The 18,319-nt window shown below is 35.1% G+C and overlaps 3 protein-coding genes across 4 annotated transcripts; 2 read left to right on the top strand and 1 right to left on the bottom strand.

Moving 5' to 3' along the window:
* Positions 1-3,359: 3,359 nt before the first annotated feature.
* Positions 3,360-11,639, top strand: LOC120069991 (uncharacterized). The gene is made up of 10 exons (XM_039021840.2): positions 3,360-3,629; positions 4,446-4,602; positions 4,697-4,871; positions 5,103-5,173; positions 9,246-9,383; positions 9,468-9,559; positions 10,170-10,441; positions 10,582-10,667; positions 10,853-10,954; positions 11,269-11,639. The coding sequence occupies exons 1-10, from the start codon at positions 3,520-3,522 to the stop codon at positions 11,428-11,430; spliced, it is 1,365 nt and encodes a 454-aa protein (XP_038877768.1). The 5' UTR covers positions 3,360-3,519; the 3' UTR covers positions 11,431-11,639.
* A 2,326-nt stretch (positions 11,640-13,965) lies between these two features.
* LOC120070323 (uncharacterized) lies at positions 13,966-15,859 on the bottom strand. Of its 2 annotated transcripts, none has more exons than XM_039022248.2 (3): positions 15,717-15,859; positions 15,090-15,428; positions 13,966-14,525 (listed from the first exon to the last, which is right to left on the bottom strand). In XM_039022248.2, the coding sequence occupies exons 2-3, from the start codon at positions 15,417-15,419 to the stop codon at positions 14,118-14,120; spliced, it is 738 nt and encodes a 245-aa protein (XP_038878176.1). In that variant the 5' UTR covers positions 15,420-15,428; positions 15,717-15,859; the 3' UTR covers positions 13,966-14,117. The 2 variants fall into 2 exon arrangements, with proteins under 2 accessions (XP_038878176.1, XP_038878177.1); XM_039022249.1 differs by having other exon boundaries at positions 15,090-15,425; positions 15,717-15,857.
* LOC120070324 (uncharacterized) lies at positions 15,453-16,345 on the top strand. The gene has a single exon (XM_039022250.2). The coding sequence runs from the start codon at positions 15,676-15,678 to the stop codon at positions 16,183-16,185; it is 510 nt and encodes a 169-aa protein (XP_038878178.1). The 5' UTR covers positions 15,453-15,675; the 3' UTR covers positions 16,186-16,345.
* The last annotated feature ends 1,974 nt before the right edge of the window (positions 16,346-18,319 follow it).

Raw genomic sequence — 18,319 nt, 5'->3', positions numbered from 1 at the left:
GGTGTTCACTCATAGTAGGACTATGATGTATTGTTCATTAGAGGAATCAGTGGTACTTAAGGAGTTAGATGTAACTACAAGGGCAAAATGGTAAATTGGCCTAGTTGAACTTACGAGTGATCTGTGAAGGGTTATCGTATTGTTGATTGGTTATATCTAATGGACACAGAAATATATCTGTAGTGAGAAAAGTGCAGCTGTCGATCTTTAGTGGAGTGTCCGACAAGTTAACGGATAGTGGATTTCATAATTAAAGAGTTCAGTCAGTTATTCACATACCGTTGGAGCTTCAAGCTACATGTCCATAAGGTCTCCTAGGTAGCTCAATGGATTCAAGTTGAGAATCAGTTTTTGGGTTAGTTTGAAGTGTTCAAATTAACAAGAGAGAATTTGATTATATATGATATAATTAAATTGGTTCAATTATATATGATGTATGAGATACATTAATTGGAGGAATTTGATATAAATATGATTTATATTAATTAAAGGAGAAAAGAACTATGGTTTAAATATTACATATGATGTGATATTAAAACTATAGGTTATAAATATTATATGATAAATTAATTATTATTAAACAATTATATGATAATTGTGGTTGGTTATTTTCTCCATTAACCATGAAGGTAGGAGGTTATTTTCAGTTTTGAATAACTGAAGGATAAAATGAAAAGTGTTTTCATTTTTGTAAAGAGATCGCTTCATTAGTGAAATTACTAATTGTTTACTCACAAGAGACTACACAATAGGCCTTATGAGAGACTACTTGATAGAGCGACATTTTCTAAACGATCTTGATTTACTAAACGATCGTGTAAAGATCTAGCGTGATTTACTAAACAATCGTGTGCTTAGCGAGATTTACTAAATGATCAAGTATTCTCAATCTATGCGATAGACAGAACCTTCTCCCATTTGCTTGATCGTGTAGTTCGATCGTTTCCTTCCTCCATCCCTCTACCAAATTCACACAGAGCCCACACCTTCTGGATTCTCACTCCGAGAATACTAAGGTTGCTAAGTGGTTGTGTCGAGGGGTTGCTGTGCGTGGACAAGATAGTTCGTGATTACTAGATGATTGGCTAGGCGATCTGAACGATAGCGAGGGGTTGCTGTTCAATTCTTCACGAGAGCGAGAGATTTACAGAAGAAAAGTTCTTCAAAGGTATGTCTCTCATTTTTTTTTCTTTTTTTTTTTTAATTAAGAAAGCATGTTGTAATTTGTTCTAAGATACATAACTATTTTGTATGTTTGTGAATGCGTTTAATTCTTTCACAATGAACTTGGAAAGATCTTGCTTCCGCTCATAGATTCTCTTGAACAAAAGTTCCTTCACCACCAACTTTAAATGTTGGGGGAGTTGTGTTGGTTATTTTTATTGACTCACCTCAACTCTTCCTCTCTCCAATTTTTTTCAATGGCTTCATCTGTCGGTCACCACCGACGACTATCATTCCTCACTCTGATGACCAACTTCAACGACCACCTTCCTATGGCCAACTCTAGAATTCAACAACCACCTTCAACGACAACTTCCCAAATACCACCTTCGACAACAACTCCAATAAAAACCGCCTTCGAAGATTAACTCCAGTGACAACCACCTCTGACAACCAATATTGACATTTACCTTAGGCGACCAACTCAAGCAAAAACCACCTCCAATGATCAACTTCGCCGACAATCACCTTCGTTGGCCAACTTAAATGATCACCTTGGATGACCAACTCCAACCATTAACTACGTCGTTCATCTCCAACGACCAACTTGATAGATCATATACTAAAAGGGAAAAAAAAACAAAAATGCGACTGACAAAAGTATGTTTAAATACCCACTTGGAAATTATTAGTTTGTAGTATTTAATAGTTGTCTTTTATAGTAATTTCATATTGAGGGATTTTTCTGAGGATGATCAGGTCATCCTTATATACCTGCTTGTCACAGAGATCCAGAAGATTGACTGCTTCTTTATAGTCCCACCACAGTGTAGGAAGAAATATTATTTGCATCTACTTGGTTGGACCGACTAGCTTGATTATCATAATGAACATTTTTTTTGTATGCATGAAATCGGCTCATTGTTGGCCATGTTATATGAACATGTAAATATACTCTAATGACAATTTTATTTTTTTGTGCAAGTTCAAACCGTATGTTCCCCCATTGTTAAAATATGTTATAGGGTTGCTGATTGTATAAATAATAATGTTTTATCTAAATTTAGTGTAATAGTTACATGTAGGAGCTTATAAAATATATTTTTATTTATTGAGTTCACATCTCGATTGAGTGTTAAGAATTTGGAAAATTAGGTGTAGTTAGATAATGAAACAAAAAGTTAAGAAAAACAACAACAACAACAACAAAATAACCTATAAGAAATGCATATTTTTTTAGGTTATAGAAAATTACACTAGATATTCATCACTCAACCCAATTTAATGTTAGGAAGCTGATTCTTGAAGTTCTTTATTAACGTAACATATGGGGTATAATCTCCAAGAAAGTGGTTAAACTATGAACAACTTCTTTATTAAACGAATTGAGTCAACAAGACCGAACGGTCGCTTACACTTATCACTCGATCGCTTACCAGACGCTAAACAATCATTTACAATCTATTACCCGATTGCTCAGTATCACTAAACGATCGCTTACTAAATCCCCCCAATCGCTCACAAACTCCTATACGTTCGCTGAGCTATTACTATTACATGATCGCCATCGCAGTTACTATACGATCATCTACCTTTTGCCATACGATTCCAAATGCTACACGATCGCCTAGTGGACGTAGATGATGAGCGCGATGGCTTCTCCACGACAGCGTCTTCTGAACTTCCACTCTCGAGAATCCCCCCCTTCTGTTTGCTTCCTTCTTTTTAAACCTCAACTTCCCCCAACAACCTTGACAACAACTCTCAACTGATTCAACCGTCGATTTCCCATTTTTCTTTTTTATTCTCTTTGTTTTGATATTGCCATATAATTGGAGCTCTGTCACTTAACTCTGCACCCGAAACACAGACTTCCTAAACTAACTCAATTCAATGTCGCAACTCAAATACAGACAATTATGATCAACTCAACTCAACTCAGCACTCAAATATAAACAATTATTACTCACAAACAATTATTTTACCAAACCAATTCAATCTAACTCTGTGCACCAAACACACCCTTAATGAATAAAATACTAATTATTATTTAAAAAATTGATGGTTGAATCATGCACTTTCCCATTGTTAAAAATAATATTAAAATACTCAACTAGTCAAAAAGATCCAAAAACCAAAATAGACTTAAATGTTAAAAAATATATTTAAGGGGCAAAAAAAAGAGAATTAAAAGAATAGTAAAAATTTACATTTACCAAAGAAAGGAAAGGATGAAAGATTAAGCTTAAAAATACAAAATAATTGCAAAATTGGAATTCACCAATAATTTGCTACCTCCGGTCGGGGGTAGAGAAATATTAGGGGGAAAACGGAGTATGGTTCGGTTGATCGAACATGAAGAACAGTGGCAATAACAGTCTCGACGGTGAAGATCCACAACGAAAACACAGCACAATCTCAAGTCTCGATTCCAGATTCAATCAGACCCTCAGAAATGTTCAAGGGTAACAATCTCAATTCCCAATTTTTCTTCTTTCCAAATCTTTGATTTCCTTCTTCCCTTTTTCTTTCATTTTCATTGATTTCAACTCCCAGTTGCCCAACTAAGATTTTGATCTCCAATTCGGTTATTTTTCTCTTTTAATTTATCGGTTAGCTCAATAAATTTCAGACATTTTTCATGGGCGTCGGTTCCAGTTCTTCAATTCTGTAAGCTTTTGATCCTCAGAGTCTGTTAGATTGTTAAGGAAAAGTTTGTGGGTTCTGTAGATCTTGTTATATGAGCTGTGGCTTACTTAGATGCGATCTGCGTTTGATGCCGTTTTGCATTTGGTTTCTGGGAAATGTGTGGGAGCATTGCAGTTGGAAATTTACATTGCCAGTTTATTGAGATATATATTGGGGCTGTTAATCTAGGAACTTTGGCAATTGTCCAAGCCTTGGCACTTATGGTTGGTAATTTGATCAGATACTAATTACTTTGGATTTTGATAATTAAGTAATGGAAGTTGGATAAGTATCTTGTTGTTACTTTGTTAGTGCTCCAATTCATCAAAAGTTACCTGGTGGAGTCTACTTTGTTATCGATTATGTCTCTTATGCTAGAGACTGTTGTCTGTTAAAGATTAAAATTTCTTCATTAACTGTTTTTATGGCTTCCACAGTCGGTAGATGCCGCTAATTGATCCCACGGTTAGGATACTTAAGAACATAATTTTTTTGCTTATATGATATCACATGCTATGAACCTGAGCTTTTGATTTTATTCTTATATTTTTCTTCTTAAATTCTTAATCACACATCTGGAATCTCTGGTGCAGGCTGCTTAAAGGCCGCAGTATTCCTGGTAAAGTATTGCTAACTAGAAGATCGGATGTGCTTGACTCCTCAAGTGTATCAGATAAGTCATTGAATTATTCAAGGAGCTTGTCCGATATTGATACTGGTACAAGCAATCACATTGCCCAATCTGAGGAGGTGAAACTGATTTGACATTTTTTATATTATTTTTGTTATAACTTCTTTTTCGATGGCAAGGCGCATTATAGTGAAACGCTCTCTTTCAATATAGGAAGATGTTCAGATTATAAATAATAATACAATTCTTAATAAGTCAAAATCATCAACCTCTAACACTGAGGATCTTACTAAAGAAGTCCAAAAACCAATAATGGGAGCTAGAGCAACAGATTCTGCAAGGGTCATGAAGTTCACAAAGCTGCTCTCTGGGACAACAATCATACTAGGTATGCTTGTGTATTGTTTGAGATAATCTTCCCTCTTCTAGAAGTCACAGATACATATGCACATTTGAAAGTCGGTAAAGGAACATGAAATGCCTTGTGGTGCTTATCTTCTTATTATTACAACTTGTCATAGATGCAATAAGCTAATAGCCAACTCTAAAAAGTAGTTTCTTATTAGTTTTTCTAGTGAAACACATGGATGTAAATTTTTTTCCTTCTTTTTCTATGCAGACAAGTTGCGGGAACTAGCTTGGAGTGGCATTCCGCCATATATGCGCCCTAATATATGGAGGCTTCTTTTGGTAAGTTGGATTATAGTGATTTTGACTTTTTCTAATTGCTCGATAAGAAGCAGGACTTCTTCCCTTTTAAATTGAGAAACAATATAAATTATACTCTAAAATTATTTTCAAAACATGTTTTTACAAATACATCCAAACAGCCCCCCAACCGTTCTACGTCTTTTTCTATTCTTCCTTGTTCTTTTAATCTTCTTATGAAAGAATGAGTTTCTGTATGTTATTTATACTTGCAGATAGCTTAAAAATGCTGTAGTCTAATTTTTTTCCTGGGAAAACTGAGCTTTACATTGAATTTGTGAAAAATTATGACCATACCTTACACACTGACAACCTCACATTAAGATTACGCCCCTAACGGCCTTGAAAGAAAAAGAATGGAGAACCTGACAACATTAAGAAAACCCCAATAGGAAACAAAATGGATGACATTCATGAACCACAGAAAGATAAGAAACTAAATCGTCCTTCCCAAAGAGCTTTTTTCCCTTCATAGTCTTCTTTCTATTGTAACTTCCAAAAGAAGAAGGGGGAAAAAACTTTAAAACTCGAAACATAAATCTCATTCCATCACATGTTTGGTGTGGGTCCAGATAATGCTCTCATATGACTAAGTTCCCTTGCGTGTGTGGTCAAGGGCTTGCATTGAATGTGATGGGATGGGGCCCATGCCTCAAGCATCAACCCTCTTGTTGGATCTACACCATGGCCCCCTATTGGGTGGGGGGAGGAGTGTCGGATGGTGAGCCAGTTTGGAACCCTTCGGCTTGTCTCCAGGAAACACCAGAAACTACATGACTTCTCGACAACACCCATAAAAATGGCCACAAGAAGGAACACAATCTTGTTTAGAATACTTTAAAACCATACAACCACCTTTTAAGAATCACTTTTACACCCTAATGAGTTATTATCAATCTTCCTTTATTGTAAATTACGTCAAAAATTAAATTTTCGTACTCCCTAATTCTTTTTGAATATTTTCTTTTTCTTACTACTCGTCACTGGAGTGAAATACCATTGACTTCTTATGACTTATGTGATTACTCCATTGTGAGTGTTTTGTTTGCTCTTTAAGAACCAAACTCTCCAAACTCAAAAATAAAAAAGAGACTCTTGAACTTTCCTTGCCTCACCTTAACTTTTGTTTTGACCTGTGAGGGATCATATTGCAGTGCAAGATAATGTTGCACATGTTGTTTGTTGTTAAATAACTATTGAACCCGAAAGCTTAAGCTGATGGGCTATGGTAACTTTAATCTTGTATCAATAGCTTAACACATCCTATCACTTGTGGGTTGAAAATTTACATAAAATCCTATAAGTGGTTATAAATATTAACGGGAAGAAAATGATATTGTTGGGGTTCAAGCGTAAAGACTTGTTTTGGTACCTTGATAAACAATCGCTAATCCCAAAAGTTTTAGCTGATGGGTTATTATATCAACACTAACAATTTTTAGTGAGGAAATACTCGTTGAGGAAGATGATATTAAGACATGAAATAATGCATTGGAAAAGCATTTGGAAAAGCATTATCCTTACATTGTTGTTAATGTATTTGGTAATACTATATGTGAATTTACGTTCATCTCGTTAACTTCTCTTACCTGTTTGAGGTCCCCTTTGTAGAACATATGCCTTTAGCTTCTCATTTTTTTTGAAATTACATAGAAAAATGAGTCTAGTTGACCCCGATGCCAATTTTGCAACATGTAGAAAAGAATTAAACCAACTAGCTACCAGTTAAAACCTTGATTCAGGTTTACTGAGGTTGGATGAATGGCTGAATTTGGATGTTTTCTTGAAAGAATGAAACCATTTATTGTCTGCAACTGAATGCAGTGTAATAAGAGTTTTTGTTACCTTATTATATTATTTTTTTTGAAAAGAAGAAATCAGATATATGCAAACATGATTTGGGATGAAAGAAACACCTATTAATGAATTACTTTAACCAAATAAATTTATGGCGGATGTTAGACATCAGGGTTTAATTAGTATAAGAGTGAATGGATATGATATGGGGTGGTAAATGGGATAGGTAGGTTGCATAAGAAGGAAGGAAGGAAGTGTAGTAGTCAAAATTAGGAGGATAGAAATAGCGTGGTTTAGGTGATACACACAGAAGGGAAACATTCAGTTAAAAGAAATTGTCGAAGAAAGATAGTCCTCTTAAGTAAGATACCAACCTTAGTGTTTTTCTTTCTACAGTTACACAAAGAACCTTGCATTTTCTTCCTTCCTACTTCAATTTTTGGTTCCTCACAAAAGGGTATTACAACAACAATTCTGACCATGGAAGACAGTACTTGAAACATGATTGGATGGATTGGAGGCAAAAATTTAAGCTAATTAAAATTCTTGGAGATAAGAAATGAAAAAGATGAAAGCCTTAACAACATTGATCTGGGAAGATAAGATTTTGACCTCTCATAAAGTTGGAGCAACTTCAGAGAAAGTTGCTAGAATAGAAGTATCACACAGCACCAATTGTCCAATAGACTATCAAGGAAGAGATTTAAATGAAGGACGAATTTTCTCAACTAATGGGCTTTTGTATGCAAGTTACTTTTGAGTGGACATCTGAACACCATTTAGTGATGAAGGGGGCTGATCATCGGGGTTTTGAAATTGAGGTGAAGCAGTCACATACTCACATGCTCACATGTAGCCCATGGATAACTACAAAAGAGAAACAATCAAAGGAGGAAGAGGATAATTTTTGGCCAAATATTTTCGTGCAAGTTTGAGTGACCTGACCATGAAAGGATGCAAGATGTGCTATTGGAAGCTCCATCAGATATGTAGTGGTATTCTGATATTTGACATCTACTTTAAGGTCTTTTCCCCCCTCATTTTTTGTGTCCTTTATTATTATCATTTTTATTTTTGAATAAGAAACAAAAACTTCACTGAAAGGGAACACAAAAACTGCATAATGGCCGAGGTGACTAGGTGTCGTCTAATTTAGGTAAATCAAAGAGCATGCATTGGTATTGTGGAGGGATCTTCATTTTGAGGCTGTATAAAATACAAGATCCTATAAATCGTCAAAAAAATGATAGGTATTTGTAAAGATACTACACCCAGAGGGAGGTTATAGACCAACACACATTATAAATTGTCTGTTGGTATATTTTAGAAGGCAATCTACCCTTCCTACCACTGTGTAAGGTACCTAGATAAGAATATATTAGTAGGGTATTAGTAAGGGGTATAAGGGTAATTAGATAGGAAGTTAGTTAGGGAATCTTGTTATAAATAGGAGGGTGAGTGAGTAAAGGTAGACAATTTTATGGAGTAATCTAGGGCTTGGGTGTGTACACTCAAGAGGAAGGTTCCAAGTGCCTACTGGGGTTGTCTTATAGTAATTCCTTTACATTTCACTATATTTCAGATCTTAATTCTATTAGGAGTTATCTAACATGTTACAGCAGTTACACTTAGATTCCTTCTAATCTCCTTAAACAACATGTTCTTATCTACTTATATCTTGAATCCCAACCTAAAGAACTATTTCCGGGAGTTACACTCCTATATTACTATCTTGTAGAAGTTAACATTCCTCTTTTTTACCCTTCCTAGCGTACACTTACCCATGATTGATGGTCTAACAAAGACCTTCACTTTTCAGCATTTTAGTGTTTTTCTATTATACGTACTGTAGAATAGTTCTTGAAGCATTTGACTGTAAGTCTTTAACTTTACCTTTCAACCATCATTTTAAAAGAATGTCGAGCCAGCCATTTTTATTTTCAAGGATACAGTAGTGAAACTGAATATAAGCTGTTGATTGGATAAAGAACAAGTAAGACGGGTGTTGGGAGAAATAATGCCTATTTCTCATGAATTCTTTCAGAAACTGTTGTAAGCCATTGAACAGAGGAAGCAATTTGTTATTTTGGCATTCTCTTTGCGTCCTTTCAAACTTATTTAGGAATGTTCTTCACCAGATTCCTTAGAATTTACGACTTTGATAGTTGTCTAGCTTGCTTAGAAGGAAAATTAGAGAGACTTGTCTGATAGAATCCTTTAGCTGCTTGTCCACAATTTAAATATGCACTGACAACAGGGCTATGCACCACCTAATTCAGATAGAAAGGAGGGAGTTCTACGAAGAAAGAGGCTTGAGTATCTTGACAGCGTTGCACAGTTCTATGACATTCCTGATACTGAACGTTCTGATGATGAGATAAACATGCTCCGCCAGGTAATGACTGCCACAAGTTAGTGCTGAACTTAATAATATTGTTCTCTAGTTTTACCAATCCTTGAAAATTGGTTTCCTTGTTAGATTGCTGTTGACTGTCCTAGAACTGTACCTGATGTTGCTTTCTTTCAACAAGCACAAGTTCAGAAATCTTTGGAGCGTATTCTCTATACTTGGTAAGACACTATCCTTGCCTTCCCCTGTCACTTGTTAGTATAAACTGTTTTTTATACCAAGTGGCAAATATCTTTGTTAGTTATTTTATTATTATTATTATTGATATTGTTTCATTAATAATGTAAATATATATATTATTTCATCAATAGAATATTGAGTGGAGACTTTTTCAGCCATGTTATTGTATGGATAACTACATTCTGAAAATTTAACTAATATTTTCATTGTAGTCTGAAGTTGAATACAAAGGATCAAATTATTTGTTTGTTTGTATACATAGTCCATTTTCTCATTAGGAGCTTATGAAAATCTCTTCAATGGGAATCAATTATAGAAGGATACGATTACAAATATAACCTAGGTTTTTTTTATGTGGTCAAAAGTTACATGCGAAGTATCAGTTTTGTTATTTATTTACATACATACAGAGTACTTTTCCTATTAGGAACTATGGAAACTTTGTTATTTATTGGCGTATATTTTAAATTATTCTACAAGTAGACACTGACCAAGCTGTGGAACATTGCAAGACGTGGTTATTGATGTGTATAGTGATGCTGGCAGAAATCAGTATTATATCAAATTTTTACCCAATTATTTTCAACCCAGGGCTATTCGGCATCCTGCAAGTGGATACGTTCAGGGAATAAATGATCTTGCTACTCCATTTTTAGTTGTCTTCTTGTCAGAATACTTAGAAGGTGGAGTTGAGAAATGGTCAATCTCTGATCTATCTCCTGACAAGATCACAAACATCGAGGCAGATTGCTACTGGTGTCTTTCTAAGTTACTTGATGGTATGCAAGATCATTACACGTTCGCTCAACCGGGAATTCAGAGACTTGTATTTAAGTTGAAGGAACTGGTTAGAAGGATTGATGGTAATCTCTCTTTCTGGCCTTGACTCTTGTGTAGAAGTCATTTGTTTGAATTTTCTTAATTGATCTCCCTTACAACCTAGAGATATTGGATATGGTAAGCCGTTTATTAACCAATCATGTGTGCTCCTTAATTTGGCCAGAACCTGTTTCAAGACACATGGAGGAACAGGGTCTGGAATTTCTTCAATTTGCTTTTCGGTGGTTCAACTGTCTTTTGATACGCGAGGTATGCCAAGACATTTGTATTTTCCTCCAGTTACTTCCATTAGGATTACATTAAAACCAAATCACATTCTGTAATTAAGATAGTTCACTGAATATGGGAGGGTAAATCAAAACTGCCAAGAGTATTTAAATACTTTGTGCTCGCACCAGTTATAAATGTAATGTTATTGATTTTTGTCTCATCAGATTCCTTTCCATCTTGTTACCCGGTTATGGGATACTTATCTTGCGGAAGGGGATTCATTGCCAGATTTCCTTGTCTACATCTTTGCCAGTTTTCTTTTGACGGTAAGGATATCCAATCTAATCGTCTAACATGTTAAACTCAGGAAGGACATTATTTTGATAGTTTGATATGATAAGTGATGGAATTCTTGGAAGGAAATCGTTGTAAATGGTTTGAATAGTTTACATCACTTTGAATGATCCCAAGGTTCTCATCTCTCTGAGTAACCCTTCAACAAATGAAAAATGGAGTGAAGGGCAATACCAATTTTGCCTACTAGAGTTCCTGTTTACAATTTTCACTGTAGATCTTGTTTCTGCTATAACATTGGCTTAGGATGGCAAGAACTTAGAGGTCCTTTTTACCTTCTTTTCAGTGGTCTGAAGAGTTGCAGAAACTTGATTTTCAAGAATTGGTGATGTTTCTCCAGCATGTTCCAACTCAAAATTGGACCCATCAAGAGCTTGAGATGGTGCTTTCGAGAGCATACATGTGGCACAGTATGTTCAACAATTCTCCCAGACACCTTATTAGCTGAATGGGTTTTGTTATCCTCACTAACATTTGAAGGTTGACCAATTTTTCCCTCTTCTCTTCTTTCTTAAATGGGGTTTCTGCTGCTCTGCTTGTTTTAGGAAACGGTTCAAATGTTCTGTCTTGTATCATCCCTTGTATCGTCTCTATTTTCTGGGCAATTGTTTGTAGATTCACTATATTTTGCGGAGTAAAGTATCACCTTTTTTTCTAGATCTCTTGAACTTCTCTATCAAAAGGAAGATGGATGGTTCATCTTGACATACTTGCATTTTTTTTAGGTTAAAAAATACTTTTGGTATCTTTTAACTTTCACGATAATTTAGTCCATTTAGTTCCCGAACTTTAATTAGTAGTGATTTAGTCCATGTATTTTTAAATTTATAACAATTTAGTCTCTATATTTTACTAAGTAATGGTTAAGCTTCTGTATTTTACAATTTGTAACGATTTAGTCCCTATCGTACAAATTTTAATCAATTAAGTGTCTATTTTTATTAAATAACGACTTAGTTTTTATAGTTTATAATTAATTTGATTAACGATGAGTTTATCAATCTACATGTGTAAGAAATTTCATTAAATTCATACTAATATCTTTTATAATAGGGATTAAATCATTACAGATTGTGAAGTTTAAGAACTAATCGTTACTTATTAAAGTACATGAACTAAATTGTTATAATTTTTTTAAAAATTAAAAAATACAGGAACTAAAATGTTACAAACTAGAGTTCATGGAGTAAATTGTTACTTTTATGAAAGTTAAAAGGACCAAAAGTATTCTTAAACCATCAGAAGTTTCTATTTTATTTGGGAGATTTTGGTCATGGGAGATGAGTATCACATCCATGGTCTTTATGTGGTAGTTACTTAAAAGTTAAAAGGTTCCAATATCATTTTAGTCATTGTATTTAAGATTCATTTCGTTTTAGTTTCTATACTTTCAAGATTGTTCTTGTAGTTATAATATCAAGAAATTTTCAAGTTATTCCATATTTTTGTTAAAATTGGTTAAATAATATTAAATTTTCATGCAAAAAAAAAAAAAAAAAAAAAAAAAACAATGACGATAGATTTTTTAGATTTCTAAAAGGAATGTTAAAAGAGTTCTTTCCCTGGAAAAAAAACAACAAAAAAACTTACCTCTAATCCCTAAACTTTGATTCATAGTAATCTAATCTTATATTTTTAAATTTTTAACGATTTATTTTCTATACTTTCGAATTTGTAAAAAGTGTTTTTAAAGTGCAAGGCGCACTTCAAGGTGACAAGTCCTTTGATTGCCTCAAGACGAGAGGCGACAAAAAGGCGACGCCTGAGATATAGGTAGGATATAAGGTTATATGTGCATAAAAAGCCTAAAAAATTAATGATAATAAATTGTAAAGAATCCAAATATTATATAATAACATAAATTATAAGATGAAACTTCTTGGAAAAAAATTAAGATAATATTTCTCACCCCACCCACTGAATGTTTAGTAATGTAACATACAAATACTAAGGTCATTTCTTATCAGAAAACAATGCAAAACAGCAAAAGAAATATCTCAACCCACACACTAGGTATGAATATACAAATATATAATAAAATACAGATACAGATTTTATTGCTCAAGAATTCATAATCCAACCCCAGACTGGTATTTTATTTAAAATTTTGCTCAAGGTTAAATAAATGGGCAGAAAAAAAAATTATTATATAATATTATTAATATACCTTTACACAAAACTCTGAACTTCAATCAAAAGAAACCCACAATTGAAACCCAAAATCGAAACCCACACGGAGCAATCATAAAAAGCAAGATGACGAGATTGATGAAGCTGTTCGTAAGTGACGCCCTTCAAAAAGAATAAGCAAAATTGTGGAGTAGAGAGACTTTGGTTGTCGTTCAGGGAAGAAGAAGAAATCAAAAAGTTTGAAAGGAAGAAGAAATTGAAGCAAAATTGAAGGAAGCAGCCGAATCCAAAAGGTTAAGTGATCGACTTCATGGGCTGTCAATCAATTTTTTTTTTTTTAAAAAAAAAAAAAGAAGAAAAGAAAAAAAAAAAACACAAATATTCAAAAAGGCACTCGCCTCCTTCATCAACGAAGGCGCAACAAGGCGCCGCCAGGCAATCGCCTCTTTGAAGATGCTCGCCTAGGCAACACAACAGGCGCACTAACCCGCCTTGCCTCTCGCCCTAGGCGTGCGCCTGGGGTCGCCTCAACAACACTGAATAATTTATTTTGAATTTTACTATGTAATAATTAATCTATATACTTCAAAATTTGTATCAACTTAATTCTTACCATGAAATTTTTTATCAAATTAAGTATTGACTTTTATTGGGTAACAACTAAGCCTCCCAAGCTTATATTAAAGGTGCAAAAGTGAGCCCACCATAATTAACGAGAGAATTTCTAGTATCCTCCATTAATTACTCGAAGCAAAAGTAGCATGTCAAAATTACGTGGGTCTGTAAAATAAATTAATAATAAATTAATAAATCAACTGATCATGTGTCAAGTAATGAAGGAAAAATCATCCAATAATGAAAGGGAATAATAGATATTAAGATAGTTCTAAAAAATTTTCCTGGTTAGTAACATTCCAATTCCAAAGCCAAAAAGAAAAAACAAAATCCCAAAAGACGTTGATCTCTTTATTTAAAATACATTCCCAAAACTTACCAAGTCCATGATTAAAGAATTCGACCTTTCGCGGTCGATTTCTGTTCGACATCATTGAGGAACTTCTCAGGCGAATCCAAATATACATTACATTCTTTCTTCACCACTGCAGCAAATTCTTCCCTAAATTTCTCTAGGTTCTTGATCAAGATCTTGAAAGTCAGTTTATCTGGAGTACAACCTGATGCTTTCATTAATTCATATGTCTCAACTGCTCTTTCAACCATGTCCACTTGCAAATATGCTCCCATCATCTCATTAAAAGCTCTTATGTCTGGTTCTAACCCATCCTTTTTTAACTTATGGAAGATCTCTTCAGCCATTTCAATCATTTTGTTCTTTCCCGTCATCAGAATCATCCCATGATACAACCTTAAATCTGGTTCGTACCATTCTTCATTTTGGATAAATTTGAAGACCTAAAGCCTGAATTCAGTTAAGATGAAATAAAATTTGAAGTGACAGGAATGCTATAGGCTACAAAAGAGAAATCAGACGTATCATTCCAGTAAACTTTTTACATCAGAATGTCAAACGATTGTAGTTCTTGTAAAGGAAAAAACTAAAACAAAATCAATGATGATGAACATCCCCTTGATAAAGGACTAAGAGGTCATATATTCAATTTCATGGTGGCCATCTACTTAGGATTTAATATCCTACGAATTTATTTGCATCCAAATATTGTAGAGTCAAACAAGTTGTCTCGTGAAATTAGCTGAGGTGCATGTAAACTGACCTAAACAATCATGGATATAAAAAAATGATGACGAATGAAAAAACACAGTTACAATAACACCATCAAACTTTAACTCATCATTGTAATTGAACCCTAAACCCTGAATTCTAAGCAACCATTGCTATTGAGTTGAACTCTCCAACTCGTGCAATAATTATAACTAAAGCCAGCCACTAAAAGAGTTTAAGGGCAACATATCTAGTTTTTGCAATATTTGCATACGATAAAAAAGAGTAAGCAATACCTGAAGCGATAATTCCAGTTCATTTTGCCTCTGTAATTCAGTAAGAGCATCAAACAAGTCTGCTTTCAGCAATCTGCTGAGCTTGCTATTGATAACGTCTTCCATTTTGGAGGTGGATTTAGCGAGCTTGAGAGACTGAACTGCTTGAATAGCCTCAATGGAGGGCACCCTTGACCTCCCTAAGGGCTTTCTCAAGCCCTTTCTAAGGCCACATATGATATTTGGAGGTGGAGCTGCCGTACAACAATGGAGGCTTGGGTTCGTGAGGTCTTGGCGAAGACCCAATTGAGGAAAATGGAATTGGAGACTACCCATTAGTGTAGATTTCATATCGCCCTTCTGCGAGAAACTCAGTTCAGTGAAGGTGGAATGGAATGTAGCGAAGTCTAATTGTATGGGTATTCTTAAAATTTTTTGGAAGTTTATTGAAATTTTTTTAAGGTTTAGAGAGAGTTTTTCAATCAAAGTACAATAATCTATATGAAAACTATACTTAAATATAAAAGGCTTTCGTTTCCAGATATTTATTCAAGTGTCATTAAAAACCAGAACTGGTTGAGGGGAGAGAGAGCGAGGAAGTAGTATAATGGGAATATCAGCCTCAAAACGAGTCAGAAACTCACTTACCAACTCGCTCGAATTTGACTTAGCCTGCAATTCAACCTTCTCCCACTGCCTTGCCCTAACGCAGCACGCATACGACGGCGTTTTCCCCTACCAACTCTGCGCCGCCGCCGACCACCTTCACCACCTCATCACCGTCGTCCGGCCGCATCCACTAATCGCCAACTGGCTTCCCTCTCCCCCGACTCGCCTCCAGGTAGACTCAGCCCTCCGAGCCGTCAATCGCGATGACTCGGACCGTGAAGGCGAAACCCTAGGCCCGATCCGGTTCAAGCATTGGGCGATCGAACTATTTGCAGAGGCTGTGGCGAAGAACGTTGGAAAAAAAGTGATGCTTCGAGTTCCGGTGGGAATTGCCGGAATTGCCGGAATCGGCGCCGTGACTCGGTCCGGAAAGGATGTGGTCGGAACTGTGGTTGCCGTGTACGCGCTCGGCGTTGCGACTTCGGTATATCTCAGTTTATCCGGATAGCAAGGGTGTTTTTCATTTCCGTTCATTTTGATTGTACTTTAAAAAAAAAAACATTATAGTTCTTATGAGTTCTGATGGAGGCGTTTGAGGTGCTGAATAAGTTATAATAGTCCGTGTTTATTATTGTTTGTGGGTTATAATAGTTTATATTTTGGATAAAGATTATTTTAGTCTGTGTTTGGAATGTAGGTTATTATAGTTTGTGTTTGGTGTGCAAGTTATTATAGTCTGTGTTTTTTGTGCAGGTTATTATAGTCGAGTTATAATAATCTGTGTTTTGGGTGTAGATTATTATAATAGTCGGTTATAACAGAATGTAAACTAAATGCATGTTATCTTAGTATATATCACAATTGATTCTACTTTTCCGTATATCAAAGGAAAAAAATTTAAATGAAATATCATATTTTCACGAATCTAATTAAAATTGTTTGGTCCACCAATTTGTATAAAATGTGTTGAATGTTGCATTGTCCATTCCACCAATTTTAACCTTGTTTGACATATCAAACTTCGTGAGCATACAATAAATACAATTTCATTCTCTTCAAAGGATATTAATCATTGTCCAACACATTAATGTATGTAGAGATAGAGAAATTTCACAAACAACAAAAAAAGAAAATCAAATCACATTCATGTCCATGAAATAGTATGGAGTCAAACATAAAAAAATATTATAAAGTACAAGTCATAATTTAGATATGTCCAAATTAAACATGGAAAAACAAGTGATGAAAATAGTGACGTTTGAAACGGTAAGATAAAAGAGGATGGGTTACGGATCTAAAGAAAAACACAGATCTAGACTACCAAACATACTGTAGTCTAGATCTACAAAGGATTTCTTCAAATCCGACTAAAGAGAACCACAATGGCAGTCGATCGGCAGGAACGGAGAAAAGGAAGCTCCAAAATCCACTAGGAACGACGCCGATCGGGAATAATGGCGAAACCCTAAGGAGAAGAGATGGAAGGAAACAGAGCAAAATAATCGAGCGCTAATAGGAGTAAGGAAAACGAGGGAAAGTAAGAAAAATAATCGAAATAGGGGAAAAATAATTGACTATCGTGTAACATGCTCAAACGGGTTCTGAATTCAAAATAATCGAGTATAATCAAATGGGTTCTGAATTCAAAATAATCGAGTATAAAGTAATCAAGCATCGAGTATGACATTGATATGATCAAGTATACACGTGTCGATTGCAGACGTATCAAGTGACCATGAAGCTAGATATCGAGTGAACTTCAAATGGGTTTTGAATTCAAAATAATCGACTATAAAGTAATTGAGCATCGAGTATGACGTTGATATGATCGAGTATACACGTGTTAATTGCAGACGTATCGAGTGACCTTGAAGCTGAGTATCGAGTGACCTTCAAACGTGTTTTCAATTTAAAATAATCGAGTATAAATTAATTGAGCATCAGTATAACGTTGATATGATCAAGTATACACGTGTCGATTGTAGGCGTATCGAGTGACCATGAAGCTGGCTATCGAGTGACCTTCAAACGTGTTTTGAATTCAAAATAATCGAGTATAAAGTAATCGAGCATCGAGTATGACGTCGATATGATCGAGTATACACGTGTTGATTGCAAGCGTATCGAGTAATCGTGCATCGAGGAACGTGTGACGAGCCATCGAGGATTGATTAATCGGAGTAAAATAATCGAGTGCTAATAGGAGTAACGAAAACGAGGGAGAGTAAGAAAATGGACCAAAATAATCGAGCACTTAAGGGGGCATTTAGTTGGAGCCTCAAACGTTTAGCCCACCCGCCCAACTATAAATAACCCCCCCCCCCCCCCCCCCCCCATGTTTCTAAAATGTTCATTCTCGTTATTATATTTTCAATTTTGTTTATTTTACTCTTTATAATTCTAAAAATATCATTTAATCCACTTAAAATTAAAAACTAATGGACGAAAACCTTGAAGTATGCATCAATATATCATGGTCTCTCCATGAGTTTCTTTCTCGTTTTGCGAGCATTTCTATAAAGGTTCAAGTCCTTTAAAGAAGAAATGTGCTGGTAAGCAGACGCCACCACTTGGTTTAGTAGGAAGAGGATGAAAGCTCTTAAACTTTGCAGAAGCATCAGGCTTCCCCATTAGTTGCCATA

This window comes from Benincasa hispida, chromosome 1 (genome assembly GCF_027475165.1).
Source record: "Benincasa hispida cultivar pf3 chromosome 1, pf3_genome.v1.1, whole genome shotgun sequence".
NCBI classification, from domain to species: Eukaryota; Viridiplantae; Streptophyta; class Magnoliopsida; order Cucurbitales; family Cucurbitaceae; genus Benincasa; species Benincasa hispida.
Note: the sequence above shows the minus strand (reverse complement) of the source record. Positions and strands in the feature narration are given on the sequence as shown.